Source organism: Adelges cooleyi, unplaced genomic scaffold (genome assembly GCF_023614345.1).
Source record: "Adelges cooleyi isolate 19-005CV unplaced genomic scaffold, UGA_ACOO_1.1 ACOO_flye_CR_arks_rails_tigmint_CR_PRNA_30, whole genome shotgun sequence".
NCBI classification, from domain to species: domain Eukaryota; kingdom Metazoa; phylum Arthropoda; class Insecta; order Hemiptera; family Adelgidae; genus Adelges; species Adelges cooleyi.
Window position 1 is genome coordinate 20,941,305 of NW_026095971.1, and position 19,539 is coordinate 20,960,843.

Consider the following 19,539-nt stretch of genomic DNA (forward strand, 5'->3'; position numbering starts at 1 on the left):
ATTGAATACTCCTGAAGTTGTTAAAGACATAAGTAATTACCGAATTTGTCGATAGTCTTAAATAGCCGTAGTAAAATATTAGAGTTGAAATTTTATTTATTTAATGTTTTATGTCAAACAATAATTTACAACAAATTATTTATATCATAATTCATTGAAATTTAATGCAATAATTATGTATCCACGAGCAACTAAACTATTTTTAATTTTTATTATTTCGTCGCAATACGATAATTTAATGATTTTCGCAGATTTCGGAACATTAAATTTGACAGACCTTGGGGACCAGAGAAGACGTTTTGTTAAACGAGCTTTGAAAAATATATTCAGAAAAGGATTTAGTAAATATTAATATGGAGTCAATGGGTTTTAGAGGGACTGTTATGTTATATAAAATAAATTATACACAATGTTTTTAACTGCACATGTTGTAGGGGTTTTAACTATTATATATAAATTTATTTTTAGTTTTAGGATCCATGTATGAGAAGTTTATGAAGCAATTTGAACTAGACATAAGAGACACATTAAGTAAGTATAAAATTACAAAAATTAATAGTTATACATATTTGTAGTACAAAAGAAAAACTATTAAAAATAGGTTTCAAGCTTAAAGTCATAAAGCTATGCATATGAGTAGTAAGTGAAACGCCCTGGCTCCCCAGCAGTCTCCTAGTGGTAGACAAGTGAACTTATTTGGACTAATATGTCATCACTAAACCTAATCTAACTCAATCCAACTGATAAAAAATAGGAGATAACATTGTTTCCAACTAAACTGCGCCAAGGGATAACAGTGTTGCTCTCTCTTGAGCAGCAATCAATTGCAATCTCTCCGGTAATGTGTTCAGATTATGTGTATAGTTCTATTCAGTTCTATTATCGTTTTACACTTAAAATCTCTTTCCTTCTTGGACCGACCACTTTTTATTTGTGTAAAAATTAAAAGAAAACGAGCGGAGACGAAAAAAGTCTTAAATTCGTATTCCTATATCTCGGCAAGCAGTCATATTTACCGTCCCCCAATTCACATTGTGAATGTACTAGGACATTTATCTCACTTTTAAAGTGACTCTTATATATAAAATGTCTAAGCCGGATATTAATAAATGCATAATGATTCAATGTATTTTTTTATATAAATTGCTATTGCTGAAGCTGATGAAGTCCAAGGTAATTACGAATTTTCCGTTTAGTCATAAATAGCCTTTAAAGCTTGCTTTAGAGTTTAAATTTCCCTTATGTTATTCACATAATGTTTTGTATCCAACAATAATTTTAATTAAATAAACGTTTTGTTGAGGAGAGGGAGTGAAAGAATGAGACTTGGCAAAGAGAGCAATATTTAGCTGAAATAACAAATGATAAAATTTTTTTTTTTAAACGGTGCACTCTTCATTTTATTGTTTTAAATAATACCAACTTTAAAAAACAATTTTCGTCGTACTTTCTATTAAAATTAAAAAAAACAAATAATATATTTAAAAAAAATTATAATTTCTTAAACGTTTCATATAATTTTATATTTTGAATATTTATGACATAAAATAAAATACATTTTTGATCGTTATTATTATTTTTTTATTGAGATAAGGCTTCGACTGCTAGGTCATTAGCCTGTAGTTTATACTTACATGTTTATAATGCAATATTGTATTTTACAGTTTATTACATAGGTTTATTGATTTAATATATTTTATAATGTTTCCTCGTTGTTTTCTTTTAGTGCATTTTTCGTTATTATTGTAGAGAATAGCTTTATGGAATTAAGAGGTTTACAAATTGGCATCAAAACGTTTATTTTAAAGTGATTTTAACACCTTTATTTATAATAATTCCTGTAAACCTGTGACCTCCCCGCCCCCATTATGTCCAGTCCCAACTACGGGCTTTTTTATATTTCATTATTCCTTCTCAACACAGTCATTTAACTATTTTCGTAGGTTTGGAAAAATTAAATTTGACAACCCTTGTAGAAGAAAGAAGAACTACTGGAAAATCTTTAGAAAATACAATTAGACACGAATTAAGTAAATATTAGTATGGAGTTGTATGGGGGTTTTAGAGTGACTGTTATATTATAAAAAAATATAAACAATGTTCTATTAACTGTATTATGATTTGATGTATTTGTTACAGAAAAGGGTATGCCTGAAGTTCGTGACTCATATTTTGTTCCTATTACTGATGTCTTTTATGATGATGATGATGATGATGCTTTTGTTGATGATGTTGCTTCTGATGATGATGATGCTTCTAATGATGATGTTGCTTCTGATAATGTTGTTGCATCTGATCATGATGATGTTGCTTCTGATCATGATGTTGCTTCTGATCATGATGATGTTACTTCTGAAGATGATGGTTCTACTTACGTTGATTTATCTTTAATGTGGATGTGTCGTTTGACAGGATTATACATAAGTACAATATGTCCAACATTTTACATAAAAAAGCTTGTGATTATCTCCAAAAATAAAACTTGTATCCTATGGGATGGAAGTATATACAGAATATATAAAAAAAAGGATTGCGTATTGGAGCAAATAAGCGCCGAAGACGCTGAGAAACAATTAAGGCAGCTATCAAGAATCACATAATTTTGACCAGCAATAAATGGTACAACTCGTCTAAAACCCTTTTGTTATTTCATTGTAATAATATTTACATATAGCACTAATTACTACTAGGTGTCAATTATTTTAATGTAGTTTAAATCACATTTGTTTCTTGAATTTTACAGAACGTTAGGTATTATGTATTCATTTTAAAGAGATTTTTATGTTTATTGAGGTGGATACCATTAGGGTTGATCGTCTGTCTGTAATAATAAATTGCCATAATTACCCATTAACGTAACTAAAAGTATAGAATTAGGGACGATTCACTCATCAATCTAGAAATTTACTCTGGTTTAAGTGTGATTAGGAAATTTTAGGTTTGAAACCACTCTACGACAAAATGCATGAAGACACAATTATCATACAGTATATAAATAAATTTCATTAAAAACTACAACAGTTTTGAATACCAATTTTGTTTTTAAGTTTTTAGTAATATTTCGTTTATTGCAAGACTAAAATATATTTTAAAAATTGTATTTTTGTTTCAGATATTACAAAATAATATTGAAGAATACACTATGCACAAAAAAATTAATTACATTTGATGAAAATTGCATACATACATTACAGTAGTATAAAACGGTTGTCAATAATCAATAGATTATTTAATTAATTTGTATAGTTGCTAAAGATTTATAACGAATAAAATACATGTAATAAAATCATTTTTTGTATATTTTTTTTATTTTTCCATTGTACTTTGATGCATACTATTTAGTTTTTTCTATCACCTTATCATCCAATATAACAAATTAGGTTTTAGATTAGTACCCGTGTATGCTCATAAATAATTGTGTCTATTTTATTGACCGTGAAACTTTAATAGCTAAAATAGTTGTTCATAGAAAAAAAAGACCACCGTGTATTTATTATAATTTTTTTTATCATGTATCTGAATACATTCAGTTCACTCTAAAAAACGAGTAGAAATATTTTTTTATATTACTATAAGAAATACTGTTTTTTTTAAAGTATTCCGTTTGGTTGTTTGTGTTGTATGTTTCAACTATATTTTATTGCCCGGCAGTATTGCAGTATTATAACATTTACACAAGTTATTTGCTATACTAGGTATTCGCTATACCTAGTATTTTTCACAATGACTGTCGCCTAGCAAACAAAATATGAAAAACGCTTGTTGGTTACGTCCACATGACCTTTTAAGACAGTAATATTTTACAAAAACCTATGTTATATTATTTATATGACTTTAATCGCAGTGGCACATTCATTTCTGCACAATGCTCAAGTAATAAACACAATATTATATTGTGGTTTTTTTTTTCAATCCAACACAAGTTGTTTCATTTTTTATATTTTTTTCATAGTCTTCTATCAAATATCGTATGAAAGTTTATTCAAAAAATGTAATGGTGTTACAATAGGTACACAATTTCCCACCTATGTTTTGTAAAATTAAAAAAAAAGTCACACCTCTTCGCTAAAGGCATTGCTTTGTTTGCACACATGACATTTTAATAATAATGCCACATCTAAAAATTTAATAGCAGCCATATTCAATATACTCTTATAGTTTTAGTTTTTCTTTTTAATTCTATACAAGACAGGCTTTCGTAGTGGGTGGACATTATTCGTTTTTTCTCAAAGTTTACTCAAAGTTTTTACTTCATATAATAGCACTATGTTTTTAAAGTTCTCTATTTTACTACTATTTTTTACCCAGGCATTTAACTGTATGATACCGAAATGGCCTGGATCTTCAAGTTCATCTGCACCTAATGAGAAAAATGAAGTCATAATACAAATAAATGAGATATCTGATGATCAGGTAATAAATACTACTATTTTAAAAATATTAGGTTATGGAACTCAACTTAGTATTGATAAAAAATGTTTAGATTATTGAAGACTCGTTCAAATGTTTTTTAAAAGTGCTCACCGAGGTCGTGGGGTATAATACTAATCATCCTATTGCAATGGTTCGTTGTATTCCGCATATCTGTGAAACCATACAAGATGTTCAAATCACTAATGATTACCTCAATAGGCCTACAGGAAAAAGTCATGGTAAACATTAACTATAATATTATTAGTTGTATACATTATTTATAATTAAATTCAAAATGTTTGTATTTTTTTTTGTTTCAGAATTTTTAAATTCTGATTTATTTGGTAAAATTTTAAAACACCATTCCATCGAAAAAAGCATATCGGTACAAGAATGCGCTAATCGTTGGAAAAATTTATGGGTTAAGATTAAAGTTTATAATAATATTTTTTTTGCTACAACTAAAATATAATAGTGTTATATTATAGCAATAAATAAAATAATGTTAAAATTAATTTTAATTTTTTAATTTAGGCAATAAAACATTAAAGCTCCTAATAATGCGACGTGTACTTGGCATACCGCTGCCACTACTAAAGTATTTTCTAAATTAATTTATAGAAAAATAAAAAACATTTTTTAGGTTTTTTCATAGAATCCGAGTAAAAAATATTTGATTTATTATTAGTAAAAAAATGCAAAAATTAAATTAACTCCCGCCAACCCCCCCCCCCAAAAAAAATAATACATCACAGTAATTTATACTTTAATTTATGACAAATTAATAAAAAAATGAATTTTTTTTTTATTCCTTTAATTATAAGTATATTTAAGTCTGGGTGAACTTAAATTTTATGACCGGATTTTTATGGAATTAAACTTAGAATTGATAAACAATTTTCAGATTATAGAAGAGGCGTTCAAGGATTGTACAAATGCAATAAAAATCATAAACAGAATAGATCACATAGTTGAATGTATTTCAACGCGGCAATTTAGCACGTATATGACTGATTACGACAACAAGGATAATATCGTGTTTTACAATGTACGTGAACATTATCCAAGGCAAAACCATGGTAATCATAAATTACACACGTTACATATCATTTAATAATATCTTTACTAAAATAAATTGCCCTCATAATAACATATAATATTGTTTTTTAGCTTTATGTTGGATAGATTCACGAATATTCAAGGAACTTTTTATGAACCACTGTAGAAAATTCAGCTTATCCGTCAAAGAAGTCGCTGAAGTTAGGAAAGAAAAAACGATAGAAAGAATAAAGAAGGGAATAGAAGTATTGAACATGAATAAAAAAAAAAAAAAATAGCGTAATCAAGAATAAAAATGATGGAAAAATGTACTCTAACATTATAATATTTTAATTCTTAATATAATTATATATCTCATATAATATAACTATTTTTCAAAATGTTTCAAAATAAAATATGTCTTAACGACTTTTATGACTCCAAAAACACTGTTTTTCTTTTCAAATATACATCGGTTATTTACATTATCGGCAATATTGTTTATAAGAAAAATGAAATTACCATAAATTAATTAGTGATTTAAAAAAAAAAATTTGAGCCACTTTTTAATAGCTATTAAGTACAACGTGTAGTTGAAGGAATATAGTAATCTAAATGAAAGTTACCTAAAAGTGGCAAAAAATGTTCATTGTTTTTTTTAACCGTAGTTTTTAGAATTGCAGTAGATCTAACTAAAGTATACTGTGAATCTATTACACGTAAAATTCGTTTTGTTTTTTTATGCCAGAAAAAATATTTTCGATGGGAAAAATACTGTGGAATGTTGAAAACAACAATTTGCATATTGTTATAAAAACTAATGGTTAACGATAGTTGTATCGACCTATATGGATCAAAATATAAGCTGTTTTCTAGTGAAATATTTTCGCATTTGAAACACTTGTACAAATAAGTACAAGTACAACGACAAAAACAGCAGAAAAGACAAAAACAATTTCGTTTTTACAGCAAATGAATAGATTTTCAATTGAAAAATACGCGTCGATAAAATATCTGTTTATACTTAAGATTGCAAAATCCGTGGCGATTAGATAATTTATTTTATCTAATATGGGATACTGTTATATTATGTAACTGTAAATGAATATATTCCAGTATATTCAGTAATCCAGAATGAATAATCCTGCCCATCTTTGCACGATTTTAGGGAGAAATGTCGAAGCGCAAAGTCGCTATCGAAGGCCATAGGAATTGAACAAAGAACAGAATTTCAAGTTTTTTTTCTATTTTGGAATTAAATACACAAACATTCTTATTACCATCCTGAAATTCCCCCCGCGACACAGCCTCTAACTAGAGCAGCTAATATATTATAAAATATGTACTTAAAAGCTAATAAAAAAATAAAGACTGTAAAACCGTGAAATGGAGTATTTTTTCAAAACTTTTAACTTAAAGTATTAATAAGTTAATTTATTTTATTAGGCTTTCAAGTGTGACTAATCTTAAATTAATTATATACCATAAACAAATTACCAAATCATTATTAATGCAGTTAATATGAACACATTTTTTATTTTTATTAAATTTATCAAACACAGGGTGGCCCAGGAAGATTTCACAAATGAAATGACTTTTGTTCTAGTGAATATTTTTAAGATTTTTTTTTAAAAATAAATTTACACTCATTTGCGCTATAAGCACTATAGATAATTTTTACTGCACTTAATTATTTTGCTTAAATTATTTTTTTTATATCTTTTTATTTGAAAATTCAAGATAACCTTTTTGTTAAGAATAATTTGCTGAAAATTTTAACTGCTCGGTAACCAGATTTGGACAATTACCCATTAAGTTACTAAAGGTTAAAGGGTAGGATGGGAGGTGGTGTGCGGTAGAGAAATGCGTGCAAATAAAAATAGCTCTACGCGCTTACTGTACCGCACTCCACCTCCCATCCTATTCTTTAATCTTTAGTAACTTAAAAAGTAATTATCCAAATCTAGTTGTCGACCAGTCAAAATTTTCAGCAATTTATTCTTAAAAAATGGTCATCTTGAATTTTTAAATAAAAAAGTAATTAAAAAAATAAAAAAATAATTTAAAAAAGCAAAGTATTTAAGTGCAATAAAATCTATAGTGCTTATAGCGCAAATGAGTATAAATTATTAAAAAAAAAAATCTTAAAAATATTCACTAGAACAAAAGTTATTTCATTTGTCAAATCTTCCTGGGCCACCCTGTAAATTAAACCAATAAATCTAAAAATAGTAATTCCAACAAAATTTTACCTTATTATAAAAAAGGTAATGTACCGAATACTACCTTAAAAGTTATAGCACATCTTATACGTGACATAATAAATGTATTTTATGAACATATTTAAACTGGTTACCATTTTTATATGGGGAAAAAAATTGAAATGATATCTAATCTGCGTGTACTTATAAGTGAATTTACTGATACTAGTCACTTATGTTAAGAGTAGTATAGTTAGTTTCTTCCGTGCTCGCGTTGTACTGAAAGCCAGGACGGTGCAAGTGCTTGCTTATGTATCCAGTGTAAGAATTCAAAATATTTACATATATATATATATATAGTAAAGGTTGATTATGGCGTTTAAATTTCTATATTCAGCCATTAATTCGTCCATATCGACCACACCGTGGTCTGCGGGTTGACAGTCGGTGATCAAAAGGATCTCCAAGGAATCTGCAAAGAACATGATTGGCCAGTTAAACCCGTCCATTTTGAGTAATAGTTGAACACTGGCCATAGGTTCGTAAGACGGACCTAGAACGACACTTCTGTCAATAGATTAGAGTAGCCCGAATACGCCCAACAAGTGTGACGTACCGACGCACTGTTGTCACACTAGTATCCAGCTTACTCCAACAATCGTCGGCGACAAACTTTTGTAAAATCCTGATACACTCATCGATTGTATAGACCGTTAATCTGAGAAAATCTGTTAAAGTGTAAAAGAATTATTTTTCTATATAATTACAACGCATCTTACATCAAAGTTCCTACTCCCGTAACATTTTTTTTGGAAGTAGTGTTGAGACCTCTAAATGGTAAAACTGATCCATGGAAGTAGTCGATCATGTTTTAAATATATTTATAAGACTTACCTAAATAATATATGCTATGTCAGTTTGTTTTATTTAAAAAAATTAGTACCCATTTATTTGTACGTTTTTTAAAAAAAAAATCATAAATAAATGAAGTTAAAAGGAACATTTACTGATAGCGGAGGGGAGAATCAGCTAGTTCATCTTTTTGGTACTTTAAGGTGGGCTGAAAACTTTAAAAATATTAATAATTTATTTGTTGAATTGAAAATTGGCATGAATTGACTCAGAAATGTTCAATAATTGGTAAGACTCACTCATCACCTTAAAAGCGTTTTGAGTAATTTTGATTTCTCCGAGATAAATATTCCTCTTATAATAGTTGTATGTGCTACATATAAATGTTTTCAAAATGGTTTTTAATAAGTTTAATACATATAAAAATTTAACTTGAAAATTCAACGTTTGAAAATACTCTTTATAATATTATCCAACTGTAAGACAATATTTTCTTTTATAAATTATAAATGTGTTGTTTTTTTAATGATTGATAAACGTTTTGACTCAAATCTTTTGACTTACACATTCTATAGAATCAATACAAGTATGTTTGAAGTTAATAGTCGGTAAAGTCTGTACTAATAATAAACTTCAACCGTGATAAAAGTGTCCTTTTTTTTAAAGATGGGAAATAGATAATACATACAATCTAGGTAGGTAGATTAAGTTAAGGCTGAATAATTTTGTCTCCTTGAACTTAGCAAAACCGGTATTACACAATATGTATTTAGAGTAAACCGGTTGGTTTATGAACCTTTTTATATGCAAATGACACAACGTAATATTATATTTCTATAAGATATCTTAGTTTCTTCACACTCTAGTCGGTATAACCGTGCTTGTTTATCTAAAGGCTCACAGCGAATATTATGGGATATTGGTTTTACATTTAGTTTAAACAGAAAACGTTTGAGAAAAAAATTATTTTTGTTTTGAAATAGGTATCTGTTATTGTCAAAAATTGTAAATAGTTTTTTGCAGGGTCTAAAGTATAAGGTTTTTAAATATTTTATTAACCTAAAGTAACAAATACCTATTAAAAATACACCAACGTGCAGCCCTCGTTAATATTATATACTTGGTGTTTTATAATAGGCAGTGGCCCGAACTTCAGTTACAGTTAAGTTTTGACTTATATTAAAATACTTATACTTAATACACGTAGTCATTGTCTCCAACCGTTCGTGCAAGGTATTTTTTTTTTTTTTTTGTTCAAATTTACTATTTGTTTTACGGACTACTTTAAGACAGTACTTGTAAAATTATTAAATGTTTTTGTGCGCACATATTATGTACGTAGTAGGCATATTTGATTCGATACAATTTTCAACTTTTGATCATATAATATATTATAACCTTCGAAATTTTAAAATAAAATTGCAACCTAACCGTACTCGATCAGCTATATCTAAATCCACTTTGGCAAAGCAGGTATTTTGGTCACTCAAATGGGTTTAATCGTTTTCTTTGAGCAGAGCTTCATGTCATTACTTTGGCGGTCCCAAGTTGAAAAACACAATTTCTTCCTGTACAAACACCTTAACAAATTTTAGCGATATATTTATTGAGTAATAAAAGAGTTGACACGACATGATCTAACAACACAACAATCGCCGGTTTAGGGGATAGTAATACATTTGAAAACGACTTAAACTGGTTTTAAACTTTAAATGGTGTAAACTCTGCAAGAAACGCTTTTATTCGAGCCTGTACTATTTAACAGACAACCATTGTTGAGGTTATTTTGGAAAAATATTTAAAAAATAATCCCATTAGTTGCATAATTAATATTTTATTGTGCGATAATTTCTGTAATTTTAACATTTGATTATATATTCGATTACTATTATATGAGATTTGTTATTGTATGTTTTTGATATGAGATCCCAGTTTCTTCGTGTAGGTCTTTGGAGTCTGAAAAAAGAACACAAAAATTGTTAAAAATGGATATGAGTTCGGCTTTGGATGTCCCTCGTAAAAACTACATTTGTATTTTACTAACAACCTTTCTTATTATTTTAATTATATTGTTGTAACACTGACATGCACCAGATACAATATTGATACATAAGCAGTGTCATAGCCAGAAATTGATTTAAAAAAAAGGGCAATAATTAGATAGATTAGGGTAGGTTAGGTCCATTTAAAAGAGTTTAAAGGGTCTAAACTTTACAAGATGAGCAGTATAACGTTTTTAAGGTTACATTAAAAACATTTTAAGAAAATTAAGTAATAGGTAGCATACCTTGTTAATTTATTTGACACGTTTCTCTGAACTCGTCTAGAATGGTCTAAAAAACGTACAAAAGTGTTAAAAACGGATGTGAGTTTGATTTTTGGTTGTTTCTGTTAAAAACCAAATGTATATTTTATAAGCGACCTTTCTTATTACTTTCACATTACAGCATTAGAAGTCATATTAAAATAACGCCATGGAAATCATCAAAAGATCTATAAAGGCTAGAAAACCATTAATATACTCAAAACTCACAAACTAGCACATGGGAATTGATTTAACTGATGCTTTTACAAATTTTTTTACTAAGAGCGTTTATGGATAAAAAGATTTAAGAAAAACCTTTAAGAAACCAGTAAAGATAGACTGCTGACTGGGGTAGGTTAGGTTTATTGACAAGGGGTTAAGGTGTCTAAACTCTACAAGACATACCGTTGTCCAACTGTGTTGTTTATATTTTGGGAAAATTATTAAGGAAAAAATTAAGTTGCAAAGGTATATATTTTCTGTTTACTTCATACTTCAATACTGTCGTTCTTTGTTAACGTGCTTGCTCTGCCACGTTCCTACTTATAATATCAATACTTTATACTTACATGTTTGCTGCTTTGAGTATGATCATGGAACGATTTATCTTTATCGCGAAACATTATCATACCTATTTTAACATCTCTTTTTTTCGCATGACGGGTAGTTTCTACAAGTGTCATTTTAAGTTCGGATGTGCTAAAATATACAAAAAAATAATAAGTATTATACGATAGAGACCCTCTTAAAATATTGACATTTTTGTAGTTTTAGTATTATAAAGTTAAAGAGGATTGCAATCAAATGCAATCAATGTACCCAAATGCATCTATCTCTGTTCTTTAAATTCTGCATTTATATAATAGCATGTAATAATATATTTTAATATCATACCGTCCATAGCTGATAGGGCCATAAATGTCCGTTGGTTCGTTGCTATTTTTATAATCCGTTTTTAAACCGGAAATCTCGAATTGCAAATTCTCTACGAAGCAACCCGAAGCCCTTATTTCGGGATAAGCTGCCGGTATGCCCGGAATGGATTTTGAAAAGTCTCTGTACAATTCCGAATTAGTGTCTCTGGCCTCCAAGTATAGTTTACCTTCTGGACTAAATAAAAAAAAAAACACAAGGTACAAACTGTTCAGTCCACGAGGTGGATAGTTGAATTTGAAATACTTATTATATTGTATTATACTTGTATTTGAGATGCTGTCCATCCTTGCTGGCCTCTCTGGCCTTCGTGGCATCAAAATGCTCAAGAAGCCACATGAAATCTCCGGAGACGCCTGTCTTTAGGGATTCGAAGTTGTTCACAAAGCTGCTGTCGTGTGGTACACACTTGTCTACGATGGAACTGTCGAACAACTGGATGGCCTCGTTGAGAACACAGACGAGTTCGTTGAGAGCGTCGACAAACGGTATGTTATATTCGTTGGCAAACCTAGTTTTCATCACTTCGGTATAGATTTTGTACTTGATTGTTAAACCGAGCTTCTTCCCGATGAGTCCTGCCCATAAATTGTGCAGTTCCTCCTTTGGCTTAGTGTGGAATCGGTGGACTGCTCGTATTCGTTCGCCGCCTGTTTCTAAATTGATGTCAAAGTCCAATATATTTTTGTCCCACTCTATCGAATCGTATAGTTGTTGAAATTTTTCATTTCTATACACCGATCGGATATCGAAATTCGAAGAGTTCAGATCCGTGTGATTTATGGCCCAGTGCAAGTTGGTCTTGTGCTCCCACAGCTCCTGGAATATCAAGTAAGATGTTAAGCTTGCGTACCTCGTTAACGTGCATTCATAAGCCGTTTTGATTATGTTGCGGATCCACTCCAATTCCGCCGCAGTGCTGTTGTCTGGGTTTTGCATAAAATATTCCACAGCCGTCTTAACGTTAATAACGCGGGTGTTAGTGCCATTGGCATCTTGGTAAATTATTTGTTGGTCCATAGCCGTGTTCCATTCGGCAATGGCGATTTGCCGGTTAAAAGCTTGTTTTAGTCCGTTCAAATCCAAATAGTAGTCAAACACGGACGATACGCAATAAACGCCGGAAAGACACAATAGAATCACACTAAAACGACTAATCATTGTTGTTAATATTTTAGTGTCGTTGAATGTACTTGCTGTAGCTTTAAAAACACAATCGTTTTTGATCGTCGGTTCACAATACCTGTAACGTCTACGGAATATCTATAAAAAAAAATAAATGGCGTTAGCACAGTTGTTGCGGTTCATTTGTTGTTTGACTTTCTTTGTGTGCGTTTTTCAAGAATTTTTACAATCACGGTTATAGTAGGTAGGTTTCCTTCGAATCATCTTTTTATATTTTATCAATATTTTCATAGCCGAGCAAACTACAAAGCGTCCCAGTACATACAAATTTTCTTAAATAAAATCATTGTACCTAATAATAATACAACATTTTCTATCTATTTTTAGGACAATGAATACAAATTTATTATCAGTTTTGAATTTAGCCTCTAATTTAGGGGAGTAGCAGGGGTGTTTTTAAGTACTAACTTATAATTTTAAGAAAAAACTATCACTGTGTCTGCATGTCCTTGGATTGTCTTAAAGTGTGTGTTTTAAAAAGCCAAGGTAGGTTTATGTATCCTTCAATTCGGTGCCAATATTAAAAAGGGCCAGCACATTTATTTTAGATTTTAAACAATTCATTGGTTGGGCTGTATTTGGTTTTTAATTATGTTTACCCGTTAATCATTAATAAAAGAAATGTATATATACATACAGGGTGATCCAACAAACTTAGAACACTCATTTTCTCTGAAAATAATAATACTTTGAGAATTTTTTTTTTCTAAACTTATTTTACTACATTTTTGAAAATGTTTATCACCCATCCTTATAAGCAAAAAAAGGGGGTTTTTGGTTTTTTTAATGGCAACATGTTTTCAGTTACATAAATTTGTAGACAAAAAATTTAAAAATATGTTGGCGTTTGAATTTTTTGTTTTCATTAATCAAGTCATTAGCTATGACTTTGTAAATATACTACATTTCCTCTTAATATTATCATATTTCTTCGGTTTTCCAAAACCAAATACCAATAGCACATAAAATTCATATTATTATTATAAATAAATAATAATATTATATTATTCATTGTAAGTGCGGTTTAGTGTTGAAACTTGAAATTGTTACTCCTCTGTCTTGTAACCACGCCAACAATCAGAATAAACAGTTGTGCCTATTTTGATATTATTTTTAATTACTTCCATGATTTAACGTTACATTTCCAAAATATTTGTTTTCCAAAGTACAACTTCGATTCGTGACCAGACCCACACACCCGTCTTATAGGTAAAATACCATGATCTTGGAAAAATGTGTCACGGCATCTTTTTCATTCGATGGTAAATCGATGCAATTAACAAATTTTAAAAATTCAAAAAAACTAAAATTAACGTGTTGATGTGTTGATTAGTCTGAATAAATAATATAAACAAATGGAAGATCTTGGAAATATTTTTTTTTTTATTTGCACAGAACAACACGGTAATAAACAACGGTAGAAACAATAATTATAAACAGGAAATACGAAAGTATTATACAAAATGATCAATAATAGAAAATTATTAACAAGAGTATGATGAATGAAATTAAAATATAACACACAAGGGTAAGTTTAAACCCCTGATAAGAAAATCCTTTATCATAGCAAATGTCCGGGTTACCTGACCGGGTCCACCATGGGCCGAAATGGGCCATCCTCGGTTTCCAAACCTGTTCCTGGAATGGGCCACTGGCAACGTCCTCGGAGGTCTTTGGTTTTGGCTTGACGGTGGCTTCGACTGTGGCCGTGGCCGTGACGTTGGCCGTGCATACATTTAGCCGGCGGACAATGAAACCCGTTATGGGAAATACCAGAGTACAATACGATAAGAGTGTACAAAAATTAAGGAGAAACAAAGTAATTACAGTCATAATTAAACAAGTAATAAATAATACACAGACAAAAGCGGCAAAATATATAAAACAAAAAACATTCATCGATAAGTGAACGAAATTAAACGCCGTTGTTATTGTTATCCCAGGGCGATAACAGGAAAGGATTGTCAATGGGACGTATAACGTGGTAGTAACAACAAGATGGGAATATAAAAAAATGTAAAAATAACCGTTATGGACGTAACACCAATGGCAATGAATCGAAAATAAACAGCTTAAAGCGTAATAACAAGTGATTAGACAATAACTTTCAAAAATGTGCAAACACAAAAAGTAGACAAATGACAACCAACGTCTAACGTCTTCGGTGGCTTCGGTGGTTGGCTTGACGGCGGCAAAGTCTTTGTGCATTCCAGTCCAAATGTCTTTGACTACTTCGTGCACAAAGGACACTTCTCTCAGCGACATAGTTTTCGATAATCAATCGACAAGTCAAATAGAACGCGAAATAAATATTATTAATTCATTCACAAGAGTTAAATTTTATAGACACGGGGTAAATATTTTAGACAAGACAAAATTAACAAACAGTAACAGTAAGACAAGACGATAGTAACAATCAAATAACGGCTGTCGTCGCGACCGAATGGTTTGTATGCAACATTTGATTGTATATTAATGTTTAGTAGCCAGGCATATTATTGTTATTATAATTATAAAAGTAACGAGTATAGGTATAGTATATTTTTAACCCCTTAACAGATTTCTTCGTGCGGTTAAGTTTATCGATCAGAAAGTTAACCCCTTCCCTTTACATTATACAATTGACAAATTTTACACCATTTTTACAGACGCTGTTTTTTCGAACATATTAAGGGTTAAGGTTTGTTTAATGTTTGTATTATTCTGATTTCTTTAAACGACTGTGCTGAAGCCATTTTCATAGGATTTTGGCAGTTATTTAGAAGTGAAAAAAAACAGATACAAAGTCTGGTCACGAAGTCTTTTTTGAATTTCCAATAAATGTAACTTGAATGGATATTTTTTTATTTCGTCAGCGCCAGTTGTCATAAATGTACATACATTTGAAATGCAGTGAACCGTTCCTTAAAAAACCGTCTTATCTTTTCTTATCATTGTATAATATTATTTGATTAGTACACTTTGATCGCTGTTAATAAAATACTACATTCTCATATTACTAGCAGAATATAACTGAATTTATTTTCTTGTATAATATATTACATTATAGTCGGTGGTTATCGGTGAAAAATTAAAACCACTTTGGCCGAAGATAAAATAATACGCTAGTCTTAATCCGTGTTGTAAAAATTTAAACCATTAAGATAATAACGTTATAAAATTGTATATTTTTATACACACACTTAATGGAACAATACCATCAATTTCCATGTCGTCAACCACGTAATAATAATCCGATTTAAAATGACTGATAAATGCTTTTAGAAGACAACATAAATGTGTGTCTTCTACAATTATTTTTTTAATTGTATCTACATTATTCAATTTGTACTATACATATAGCATTTCCTACCGACTGTAGTGTTTACCCATAATAGGTAGGTACCTAAATTGGCCTACATTGAAATATAAAAAATACTATATTGTAGTACAAGATACTTATAAACAATAACAATATTTCTTTTAATTGAAATTTTACTCTAAATTGACACGAGTTGCTTAAACTTTTAAAACTTAAATAAAAATTAAGTCCACAAGCCACTTTGATGACAAAATATGTACAATAACAAAATTACAATAAATAAAAATAATTTCAGTAACAATGAACATGATAGTTTGGTCTTGGTTTTTTTTTAGGAAAATATTTTCACAAGCGTTGGCATTCCTTATCCCAGTTTTTTGGTACATAATTTTCTGTTGCAATAATAAAGTCTTCCAAAGTTGGTAAAAAGCTGGTCTGCTCTTTCAACTCTAACGATAGAAAATCTGGACTGTCGTAGCTTTTCGAGTACATGAGCTATATAATACATAAGAAACATCAGTAGTGTATTAATCATAAAATGTCTTGACCGATACATTTGGTTCTTAAAGGTTGTACACAATTTGGTACAATTCATTATTACTCACTTTAACATAGTGTTCTCCCTTAATTTTATGCAACTCCACAATGGCTGCTGCTCCATAATCAGGTTTGAATGGGTATTTCATACCCAAAGTATTAAACAAATCAATAAGGGTTTGTTCGTGGCTAAAGTAAGCAAAGAATTTTCTATCTGGAGCTAATCGTCCATCCATTTTGTCACGCATGATTCTTACCATTTCTCCAATAAGTTTACCGGACCGAAGCTTTTTCATCAAGTCGGTTTTCGTGTATGTTCTCAACCATTCCAGAACAATGTTTTCCAATTTATCCATATAATTTTTTACTTTAATCCACGAAGGTAGAGTCATATGATTTCTTTGCTGCAAAATTATTAATTTGTTTAGTACCAACGCAATCGTAAATTGTGTCATTGACAATTTCTATTACTTGAATATTTAAAGAATTGTATATATTTTCAACGTCTGACAGATGTTTGATTTCCATACCAGTATGATTGGACAAATAATCGAAAAAGGTTCTCGTCGAATTGTTTTGGAACATTCCGTTTTCGGTTTCAATTTTAGCCTTTCTAAATTCTTCGTCAAACACGGGACATGGTTTGGTAACTCGTAGTAACTACAAACACCACATAAGCGGTAAAGCTTTAAATAAAATTTGCATGTATTTAAATTCAAATGCATCTTCTTATTTACAATAATATTATAGTTACATTGTCTTGACTTGATGGTATAGAGTGAATTGGTATTGGTATCCACTGCAACTCCTTATTCCATACTTGTTTTCCAAATGGAGGGAATGCCCCAGCTAGAAAAGTCGATGCCGTCATCGCTGTACGATCAGTGTCTGTACTTTGAACTAATATAAAGCTCATGTTGTAAGTGACGGGAAGAAATTTGATATAGCGTTTCCGTAAACGCCTGCCACACTCATACGATCGTAGTTTTCCTGCCTATAGTATACAAAACTATAATATTATTTAAATATCTTATCGAATGGATAATGTTTTTAATACATTATGTTGGAACGACACGTTTTAATATTTAATATATATCACTTAATTTGAAAAAAATTGTAAGTTAATTTTTAGTTTGGTATATGTATTGTTTTTAATATGTAAATTATAAATAGTAATAATAAATGTATACATTTAAATGCTAATTTTAACTTCTTAAACAATACAAATAGATATATGATTTTTTTAGAAAAATACATATAATACATTTGGCTTGATTGATAGAGAATTGTGGCAATATAGTGGCCGCAAACAAATTTGATGGTGCCCAATCTATTTTTTTTTTTTTTTTTTACAAAAATTGAGATTGACTATGAACTAATTTCTATAGTACTGTATTAAATTGTATTATGTGAGTAAAGAATATTTATCGAAGCATACAGTTTTGTTTTTCTTACATTGGTCAGCTGTCCAAGTCCGTCTGGCCATATTCCTTCGTCGGTAGGAGGGTATAAATCATTTGGATAGGTTTCCCATTTGTGTGGACTTCGATCGCCTTGTCTATAAATCTTTTTTAATCAAAAACAAACAGAGTTATTTCAGTAAAGTAAACCAATGATGATAATTATTATTATACAACATCGGTGCAATTACTTACGACCATAATGAGCTGCAGAGAATTTTGTTTGCGTGATTCCTGTCCCGCAATTAAATAGTAAACGACGAACACGGCAATTATAATGCCCGACACCAGTACGGCAAAGAACGCACCTCTGTTTTCTTTTTTCAAATAATCAGGACGGTTTTTCTTGGGAGTAAGCTTACTCTTGGAACTATGAAACTCGGAGTTTTCCATCGCTAAACACCAAATAGTCTACACATGAATAATTATTATTGTAAAAAAAACAATCAGACCGACTCGAGTGGGCAATCAACATAATTCACTGTACACCGACTGTGTAATTGTCCTACAGTCTACACCTGAAGGCTACTGGATGTAAATTATTAAAAACAAGCAACAACAACGTAGTACAAAACTAGCCACTGGCGGTTACAGCATTAGAGTCGGACGAGATAAGATTAGGAAATATCACAACAAAAATGTGTTTGGCGTTTGTTTCAAAGAAAAATTAAAAATAATGAATTCGTTCACACCGGCGGACACTATGCCGTGCGAGTACATTGATGTCAGATGTGCAATTTCATCGATTCTTATTACCGTGAATAGTATTAAAATATTTTATTACTAGCATTTTTTTAATTGGTAATATTACTAGGTTTTGGACAACGTTCAAAAAGCGCCGGTTGGAAACAACTTTCATAATATATAACATTTCTGGTGGGGTTTGCTCGAGGCAACAATAAAAAATAAATCGGGCTGATGGTAAAACAACTCGGATCGAATTAAAAACATAAATAATCTGCTATTTCTACGTTACACAATGTGTATTCTAATAATTTCCTATTAAAGCCATATTGCGAATATTATTACTGAAAAGTGAAATAAGCTGATTTAAATAAAAAACCGTATAGATGGACAAAGTCTATTGTCTATTCCGTGTATAAAAATACCAATAGAGAATAAGTTATTTTTGTTTTATACACCTGTACTAAAAAAAATATATGTTTTAATCATAGACCTATAAAAAAAAATGTTTATAGGTCAACGATTTTATTTTTAACGTATTATTTACATAATATCATCGGTTTAAAACCAATGGTATTATGAACTGATAATATTATCAACTAAGCGATCGGTGATAGAAGTAAAAAAAAT

The 19,539-nt window shown here is 30.1% G+C and overlaps 3 protein-coding genes and 1 long non-coding RNA gene across 4 annotated transcripts; 2 read left to right on the forward strand and 2 right to left on the reverse strand.

The window, feature by feature from the left end:
• The first annotated feature begins 474 nt into the window (after window positions 1-474).
• Window positions 475-3,169, forward strand: LOC126837908 (uncharacterized). The gene is made up of 4 exons (XM_050571891.1): window positions 475-531; window positions 1,944-2,030; window positions 2,140-2,375; window positions 3,113-3,169. Exons 1-4 carry the CDS (start codon window positions 480-482, stop codon window positions 3,167-3,169), a joined length of 432 nt encoding a protein of 143 aa, XP_050427848.1. The 5' UTR covers window positions 475-479.
• A 1,382-nt stretch (window positions 3,170-4,551) lies between these two features.
• Window positions 4,552-5,363, forward strand: LOC126839145 (uncharacterized). Its single transcript, XR_007685794.1, has 3 exons — window positions 4,552-4,652; window positions 4,734-4,834; window positions 5,318-5,363. It is a non-coding gene; the product is annotated as an uncharacterized LOC126839145 (long non-coding RNA).
• A 4,959-nt stretch (window positions 5,364-10,322) lies between these two features.
• On the reverse strand, window positions 10,323-12,974 carry LOC126838697 (uncharacterized). Its single transcript, XM_050573332.1, has 5 exons — window positions 12,008-12,974; window positions 11,704-11,919; window positions 11,379-11,508; window positions 10,792-10,837; window positions 10,323-10,460 (listed from the first exon to the last, which is right to left on the reverse strand). The coding sequence occupies exons 1-4, from the start codon at window positions 12,901-12,903 to the stop codon at window positions 10,796-10,798; spliced, it is 1,284 nt and encodes a 427-aa protein (XP_050429289.1). The 5' UTR covers window positions 12,904-12,974; the 3' UTR covers window positions 10,323-10,460; window positions 10,792-10,795.
• Window positions 12,975-16,368: 3,394 nt separating this feature from the next.
• On the reverse strand, window positions 16,369-19,212 carry LOC126838179 (prostatic acid phosphatase-like). The gene is made up of 6 exons (XM_050572352.1): window positions 18,421-19,212; window positions 18,221-18,331; window positions 17,520-17,759; window positions 17,237-17,425; window positions 16,834-17,169; window positions 16,369-16,723 (listed from the first exon to the last, which is right to left on the reverse strand). Exons 1-6 carry the CDS (start codon window positions 18,616-18,618, stop codon window positions 16,574-16,576), a joined length of 1,224 nt encoding a protein of 407 aa, XP_050428309.1. The 5' UTR covers window positions 18,619-19,212; the 3' UTR covers window positions 16,369-16,573.
• Between the last annotated feature and the right edge of the window lie 327 nt (window positions 19,213-19,539).